The 9,196-nt window shown below is 37.6% G+C and overlaps 1 protein-coding gene across 1 annotated transcript; it reads left to right on the top strand.

Annotated features, from left to right (window-relative positions):
- Positions 1-1,396: 1,396 nt before the first annotated feature.
- Positions 1,397-2,143, top strand: LOC117109568. The gene has a single exon (XM_033251936.1). The coding sequence runs from the start codon at positions 1,397-1,399 to the stop codon at positions 2,141-2,143; it is 747 nt and encodes a 248-aa protein (XP_033107827.1).
- The last annotated feature ends 7,053 nt before the right edge of the window (positions 2,144-9,196 follow it).

Genomic DNA, 9,196 nt, shown 5'->3' with positions numbered 1-9,196 from the left:
GGTTTTTTTTTAACGACTTTTAAATTCTTCAAAATTCAAGGTTCCCCCCCCCCCCCCTTGAAAATGATTCAATTAATCAATGAACTCCAAAGATAAAGGGGGTCCGGGTTCCCCCGGAAAAATTTTGATTTCTAGATGGCGGGAGATGAGCTTTTCGACTTCTGAAATGCCTTTTAAATTTCTACAAAATTCAAGGTTTTCCCCTCTTGAAAAAGGTCAGGTAAATTTTTCTCATTTTTCATTTTATGTGTGTATACATACATCAACAAATGAGTAGTTGCATGCGTATTTTTTTTCCATGAATCGATAAATCCCAAAAAGAAAGGGTGGTCCGGGGGTTCTCTCCCGGGAAAATTTTGATTCCTAGATGGCGGGAATTGAGCTTTCCCGACATTTGAAGTGTGTTTTAATGAATTTTATGTTCTTCAAAAAATTCTAATTCTCCAATAGCAACAAAAATTAAAAAAAGAAGAAAAAAAAAAGTCAGCTCACGGGTCCTGAAAAGATAGGTTTAGAATTCTTTTCTTTTTCCTCTTTTTTGCTGCCCAAGGGAGGGGTCAGGACCCATGCCCCCCTTCCCCAGATCCGCCAATGTGAATTGCGAGAAAATGTAACTAGGTTGGGTACTGGATAAACATTCTCTTTCCCATCCTTTTCCTCCTTCTTCCCTTCTTATTTTTTTGCATTTCCGATCATACAAAAATCTCCAGACATATATTTTTTCGCCAAAAAGTGGGGGGGGGGGCGGGCCCCCGGTCCCCCCCCCCTGCTTCCGCTGGTCATGGAGAGTACCACATCATTGTGCAAAGAGGGTGGATTCCGACTTACAAAGTGGGTATCCAATAACTATGGGGTGTTGCAGTCAATACCAGTATCAGAAACGGCAAAGGACATCCAAGAGTTGCAGTTAGAATGACAGGAAATTCCAAGTGAAAGAGCCTTGGGTGTGTACTGGTTGGTGAAAGAAGAACTTGAGGTTTAAGACCAACGTACAGATACGTCCTGCAACAAGGCGTGAAATATTATCCATTTCTAGTTCTGTTTATGACCCCATTGGCATAGCTGCACCATTTTTGTTAAGAGCAAATGTGCTTCTGCAAAGCCTCTGTCGACGTAATGTCGGCTGGGATGAGGAAATTCAGGGAGAAGAACAGAGACGTTGGAATCAGTGGCTAGATGAAGTAGTGGAACTTGATAATATTAAAATCGATAGATGTTATAAGCCACCTGGTTTCGGCGATGTTGACAACTGCCAGCTTCATATTTTTGCTGATGCGAGTGATTTGGGATACGGTGTTGCCGCATATATACGTTTTGATATTAAAGAAGAACATATTACTCACTGGTAATAGGTAAAGCTAGAGTGGCCCCATTAAAGAAAATGACAATTCCGAGAATGGAATTGACTGCTGCGAAAAAACTTGGTAAAATGATAGTGAATGAGCTGGATTACAAGCTAGATGACATCTGCTATTGGACAGACAGCATGACGGTACTAAAGTATTTAAAAAATGATACTTCAAGATTCCAGACCTTTGTGGCAAACCGCATAGCTGTTATCAGAGATGGTTCAAGTTTGAAGCAGTGGAAATATGTGAACACTAAAGAAAACCCAGCAGATTGTGCTTCACGTGGTTTACCTGTGAAGAAGTTCCTTCAATGCAAACTTTGGTTCAAAGGACCTTCTTTCTTATTATCCAGACCAGAGTCAGAGTGGCTTCAGCAAGTGGATAACCCAGGCACCTTGGCAGAAGATGACCCTGACGTAAAGTGCAGTGTTGATGTCATGTCTACAGTTGAGAGATATGAAAGCTTGATTGACAAAGCACTAGAGTATTATTGTGACTGGCATAGGCTCAAGAAAGCCATTGCGTGGTTGTTAAATAGAATCAAGAATTTAAAATCACGTGTGGAAGCACGTAAAACGTTGATAACAAAGTTAGAAAGTCAAGAGTCAGATCCAGTAGTACGTTTTCATATGTTTGAAGTAGAACAAGAACGTTTGGCTAAGGTCAGAAAAGGATATAAGTTAAAGCAGCTAACTGCTGATGATCTTTGGAGAGCAGAAAGGGCTTTAGTTCAGTATGTTCAAAGACAACACTGGCAAGAGGCCTGTAGAGGTCAAGCAAATGGCTCACACTAAATAAAGAAATCGTCAACTTTGAGGAAGCTTGACCCTATTCTAGTAGATGAGGTGCTTCGTGTTGGTGGTCGGCTTCAAAGAGCAAATCTCAATTTTGAGTCAAAACATCAAATATTACTACCGAAGTCGTACCCATTTCACGTCTAATTCTTAAAGATGTCCATCAATCAGTAGGGCATCGGGAAAGAATGCAATCCTGGCAAAGATCTGTCCTAGCTATTGGATTATTGGAGCACCTGCACACATCAAGAGTATTACCTCGAGGTGTGTCACCTATAGGAGATATCAGGCACCAATGGAGGAACAGAAGATGGCTAATCTGCCATCTGAAAGACTGTGCGCAGAAGAGCCTCCATTCAGTAATGTTGGAATGGATTATTTTGGCCCTTTCGAAGTGAAACGAGCTAGAAGCATTATTAAAAGGTACGGCGTTATATTTACCTGCTGCATGACCAGTAGAGCAGTTCATTTGGAGCTAGCTCACTTCCTCGAAACAGATTCCTGCATTAATGCGATTCGTAGGTTTATTGCCAGACGAGGAACTGTAAAATTCATCCGATCTGACAACGGCACCAACCTAGTTGGAGCAGAGCGAGAAATGAGAGAACACATTTAAGGTTGGAATCAGCAGAAACTTCACGAGAAGTTGCTACAGAAAGGTATTTCATGGCAGAGTTTAACCCACCAGCAGCCTCTCATTTTGGAGGATCATGGGAGCGACTGATTCGGAGTGTCCGGAAGATTTTCTACTCATTACTAAGGGAACAACATATTCAACTAAATGATGAGTCGCTTCAAACCTTATTTTGTGAGGTAGAGACAATTATGAATGGACGACCATTAACAAAATGCCCAAATACACCAAATGATCTAGAGGTATTGACATACAACCATTTGCTGCTTTTGAGGTCAGGAGAAAGCCTCCATCCTGGTCTTTTCGACAAAGGTGATAATTACCACACAAAACGATGGCGACAGGTTCAATACTTCGCTAATATTTTTTGGAAGAGGTGGGTACGAAAATATCTTCTGCATCTTCAAAAGAGGCAGAAGTGGAAAGTCAAGACGGAACCTAGCTGTGGGAGACATTGTACTAATCATGGATTCTACACCAAGGAACTCATGGGCACTCGGCGGAATCACTGCAGTTCACAAAGACAAAGGAGGTCTAGTAATAAGTGTGGAATTGAAGACGAAATCTTCTATCTTAAACCGACCAGTAGCCAAGTTGTGTCTACTTGTTCAGAACAGCAACAACAATTCTATTGTGAATTAACCTATAGGTTACTGAGATAGTTGAGTTGTTGCTTATTAGTATTTATGCAAATGATAAATACTTTTCGTTTTTATGACATTAATATATATGTGTTTTAGATTGTGAAAGGTATTAACTAAAGTTAGTACTGTAGATACTGAAGTTTATCGAGCTTTGAAGTATAAATGTGTAAAGTTATAGTATTTAAAGATTAATATCCTAAGAAATTCTGTGCTGATAGAGAGTAGCATTTAAATAGCTCGCTTCGGTGGTAGTTATTTTTTTAAATTGTTGTGTTATAAAATTTAAAGTTTGGCCTACAGTTTTAATATGAAAAGATAGTAATAGTTCATTTTGCCAGATTCACTATTCGAGGGCTGGTATGTTACGGCCAAACGTATTGTTTTAATTAATTGTTGGATAATGGAATGAACCGCTAGGTGGCGGTAGTCAGGTTGCGGCAGTTAGCCATGGTAACGACAAGCATAAGCCTCGTGCTGTCGTATTACTGAACTGTATTTGTGGCCAAGACAAGCCAAACCAGTCACTCGTCGCAAATCATGTTTCAGAGAAAATGGCCAAAACATGCTGGAATGTCAAATTTTAAAAAATCTATTTTATTGCACTAAAATAACCTTTACATATCTGTACATCATTCTAATCTGTTATTTTCCCCATTTTTAAAGTTAAAACAACACTTTTTAAGGATTTAATGATTGTTTCTGCATGAGAAATGCCTGAAATCATAAACTTTGAAGGCTGATTTCTCATATATTGTTCTTTAAACAGCTGTATTTTAAACGCTTGTAACTTCATAAGGAAATGTCCAATTTGAATGATTTTTTTACCATTTTATAGCTATTATTTTACTCTCTAACACTGTATTAATAACTCAAAATTTTTGCGACGAGTGACTGGTTTGGCTTGTCTTTGCCACATTTCATTGCAAATCATACTTCTTTCCACCACATCTACAAGATCATATTAAACGGTTAGTTTGTGTAATGTTAGAGTAATTGTATAAACCAGTAATATTAGATTCAATGCACTGATAAATGCATACGATGATATAATTTTTTAGGCCTAGGACTGCACGTTATGCCCGGCGTGCAAAGTTGCCGAACAGTCAGGCACTGTCAGATAAACGTGTTAGGGATCGTCTCCCATTCGCTAAGCATAGGGTTAAGCTTAAACAATAGTGTATTGTAACGTTGTTGTCTTTTTTCTACTAAAGTAGAGTCATTTTCATGAGATCCGTGACTAATTTTAGGATACCTTTTTTTCTCTCGATTGATCTGGCAAGATGGACCAATTTAGATAAAATATAGCTCCTATATACCTCCCAGATATGGGGGGGGGGAAGTCCCGTTTGGGGTCGTTTTTCAAAATGGCCGCCTGTTCATTTGGACGCTTGTATCTCGATAACCACTGGTCAGAGATACTTTATTTTGGTCTCAAATTGTTCACAATATGCATGTTCCTATTTGTTGTAATACAACTTTTTATCAAAAAATGGCGGGAAATGCGATTTTTGGAAGTTTGACCTTTGAGCTTGTATTGTCATATCTCGGTAACTACTGGTCACAGAGACTCACAATTGATTGCAAAGTGTTCAGGAGATTCATGTTTATATTCGCCTTAATAAAAAAAATATTCAAATAGTGACTGGAAACGGTACATTCTGACCTTTGACATATTGTAGGGTCATTCCATGTCAAATCAACCAGATTAAAATAAAAAATTCCTGTATGATTGTCTCAGATTTTCATGAAACACCATAAAAATGATCCACTATATGCTAAACCAACAAAAAAAAATTAGCCTTATAGGATATAGGCCTAGTTTCCGAGATATTGACTTGAAAATGGGCGTGGTTCTTCAAGATGTGCAAACGCAATTTACTTCAAATTTAAAAGCTTATAACTGGAGATTGATAATAGCTCTCAGAGTCAAACTTGGTATTATAACTTATTTTTTGCCATATTTCACAAATATGGCCTTAGATCAACAGTTATCCTTTCCCTTTTGAAGTTATCTGCACTCAAAGTAGCCGCTTTATTTAACGATGCAAATTACCTCATATTACCGATATATTATCTAAGTGTAGTTGTCTCTAGCCACATGCAAGCACAGTCTGATCAAATCAATTAAAATTGAATGGCATATTCAAAGTTTGGACCAGATCTATAAAAGTGAAAAACGCCTTTGTTTCTCAAGAACGGATCGTCATGTGGACATTTAAAATCTTTTCTTAAATTTACCCCAGTTAATCAGATATATTAGATCTACCTATAAATCAAATTTCAGCTTTGGTACTCAGCTCCTTCATGGTTAGATACTATGTTGAAAACTACACAATAACATACCGGTAATCGGAAATCACGAAAGTTTTTAAGAGTTGATCGAGTCATTCTATGCCAACTCAACAAATGTATTACACCAGGGTCATAGATTTTAAAATTTTTTTTTTGGACACTGTCTCAGTGATATAGATCTATGTGAACTGAAAAACCTGAAATTTTGAGACTTGCAATTCATTGTTTTCCTGTAGCGGCAGTTTGAGGTTAAAGGAGCGTGGCCTCTCAACAAATGCATTAATATTACAGGTCATAGATTTTTTATTTTTTGCACCCTCCTGCCTTGTGAATAGAAGGCAGGAGACTCAAACTGCCTTTTTGTCTTCCCGTAGCGGCAATTTCGTATGCTAATATTATCATACAACCCCTTTAACCTTTTGTGGTGTAGGACTCCTTTTTTGTGGCCAATATATGGTAAATTATTTTCTGGAAACTTTCTATACTCTTTCATGAATATATTCATGTTCGATTCATGAATAGAAACTTCCTAGAATTCATATTATATTCATATTTATTTTGGGCCACGCCCCCTTAACTTCAAACTGCCGCTACAGGAAAATGAACGAATTGGCGAGTCTCAAAATTTCAGGTTTTCAGTTCACATAGATATCTATATCACTGAGTCGGTGTGGCAAAAAATTTTAAAAAAAATCTATAACCCATGGTGTAATGCATTTGTTTGTTTGGCATGGAATGACTCAACTCTTAAAAATGTTTGTGATTTCCTATTACGTTGAAATATGTGTATTTTTCAACATAGTATCTAACCATGAGCTAAGTACCAAAGCAAAAATTTGGTTTATAGGTAGATCTAATGTATCTGATTAACTGGGGTAAATTTAAAAAAAGATTTTAACTTTCCACAAGATGATCCGTTGTTGAGAAACATTGCGTTTTTCGCTTTTATAGATCTGGTCCCAACTTTGACTATATGTCATTCAATTTTAATTGATTTGATCAGCCTGCACTTGCATGTGGCTAGAGACAACTACACATAGATAATATATCTGTAATATGAGGTGTATACCCACTCATATTGACGCAGGGTGACCTCGAAAATCACAAAAAAAAATTGCATCGTTAAACAAAGCGGCCACATTGAGTGCAGATAACTTCAAAAGGGAAGGGATAACTGTTAATCTAAGGTCATATTTGTGAAATATGGCAAAAAAAAGTTAGAATACCAAGTTTGACCCTGATCTATTTCAAATTTCAAGTTATAAGCTTCCAAATTTGAAGTAAATTGCGTTTGCACATCTTGAAGAACCATGCCCCATATTTTTGAGTAAATATCTCGAAAACTACATATCCTATGAGGCTAATTTTTTTTTTAATTTGTTTTTCATACAGTGGATCATTTTTATGGAGTTTCATCAAAATCTGAGACGGTCATACAGGAATTTCTTTTTAATCTGGTTGATTTGACATGGAATGACCCTACAATAGGTCAAAGGTCAGAATGTATCGTTTCCGGTCACTATTTGAATATTTTTTAGGACGAATATAAACATGAATCTCCTGAACAATTTGCAATTAATTGTGAGTCTCTATGACCAGTAGTTACTGAGATATGACATTACAAGGTCAAAGGTGAAACTTTCAAAAACCGCATTTCCTGCCATTTTTTGATAAAAAGTTGTATTACAACAAATAGGAACATGCATATTGTGAACAATTTGAGACCAAAATCAAGTCTCTCTGACCAGTGGTTATTGAGATACAAGCGTCCAAATCAACAGGCGGCCATTTTGAAAAACGCCCCCAAACGGGACTTTCCCCCAATATCTGGGAGGATATAGGAGCTTTATTTTATCTAAATTGGTCTATCTTGCCAAATATCCATTGAGAAAATAAGGTATCCTAAAATTAGTCACGGATCTCACGAAAATGACTACCACTTAAGAATGTCCGAAGTTGTTGATGTTTATTTAGAAATAGAACACATCAAAATCTATGTCATCATGAGTATAAATGGAACACAATTAATGAACTGTGTTTTAAAAGGTTAAATAGAAAGAGTGATGTAGGCACAATGAATATAAAAGGTAGGAATTAGTCAGACAAGTAAGTAGGTAGGCCTAGCACAGCACAGCAAAACATGGTATCATCATTGTTATTTATGTTGAATAAACGAGGCGCAAGAGCTCATACTTTTTTTTAGCTACTGGCTTACAGTTTAGCCTCTGTTAATGTCAAATTTACGGAAAGATTATGGCTACGGTCACACTAGAGTCTCAAGCCTGGCTTGACTCACCGCGGGTGAGATTTCAAGCCAGCGAGGCTCAAAATTCTGGGTCGGTCACACTTTACCTGAATTCAGTTGGATTAACCTCCAAATTAGGAAAGTCGAAACAGGAAGTTAGAGCGCCGCTACAATCAAAATACCGGCCCCGCGCGCGAATCTACATGATCTAGGCCTAGGCTCGGATGTAATGGCGATGCTAGTTTTCGGATTGATAAGTGCATTTATAAACGACACCAAAGAGTGACAACTGATGATTGCCGCAGGTTTTTTATTCAAAAACTTCTAAACGCAACGGCATCATCGACTGTGATTGGTCGACAGCCGACGAGGAAATGTCAATCCCGGTCACGCCAGGGTCAATCCAGGGTCAATCTGGGTACTGAGCCGGGAGCGATTTTTTTTTCCGTACGAAACATTTACATGAAACTCCACTCGGGCCGTCTCGGCTGAATCGACCCGAAAATCTCATTGCAGAATTCAGGAGGTCAAAAGGTCATCAATAGATAAACGTCTACAGAACAACTTCTGAGAGAACATCGCTGTCTAATTTTTAAAAATACATTGATGTTACCATGTTAATACCAATGGGTCGTTTAAAATGACATATAATATTTGATTAAGCTGCACGAGTAATGAAAAGTGTTATTTTAACTTGAGTTACATACTATGACAATTTTAATTTTTTAGTTAGGCCTGGGTTTTGAATGAATGTAAAAATGAGCTATTATTAATATTAAGCATAGTAATCGGCAGGTTCTTGATTACAAGGCTAGACCAAGTTAATTACATGTAATGCCGAAATAATAATAATAATAATAATAACGCTCTATTTTTCATTTCATGCTTCAATTTTGTCCCATTTTCCCCACCAAAATTTCAGTCCATGTCAGTATGTGAAGCGTGACTGTTGTGTCAGCCTGACCCTATGCCTAGTTTAAGGAGGGGCCTAGGTAAGACCTCAGCCTGTAGTTAGGACTATAGTTTATCCTCTTTCTCTCTAGCCTTTGGTATAACTGTACCTATCTACAATGTATAACAGGAGGTACTAGCTGTTGTTGTTGTAGATATTATACTAACATTTAATAACATCCAAGAAGGTCACAGTTAGTTACACCATGGAGGTATAAAAATAGGATTGAGCAAGTTAGAGCATATCACACAGAAAGCCATTGGGTTAATAGGATTTAGGTTGGTTG

Source organism: Anneissia japonica, unplaced genomic scaffold (genome assembly GCF_011630105.1).
Source record: "Anneissia japonica isolate Jap-2015-1 unplaced genomic scaffold, ASM1163010v1 scaffold287829_len2072220_cov186, whole genome shotgun sequence".
NCBI lineage: Eukaryota > Metazoa > Echinodermata > Crinoidea > Comatulida > Comatulidae > Anneissia > Anneissia japonica.
Note: the sequence above shows the minus strand (reverse complement) of the source record. Positions and strands in the feature narration are given on the sequence as shown.

Bases quoted from the DNA above. Each gene is read 5' to 3' on its own strand.
- LOC117109568 (XM_033251936.1), top strand. From the start codon at position 1,397: ATGGAATTGACTGCTGCGAAAAAACTTGGTAAAATGATAGTGAATGAG.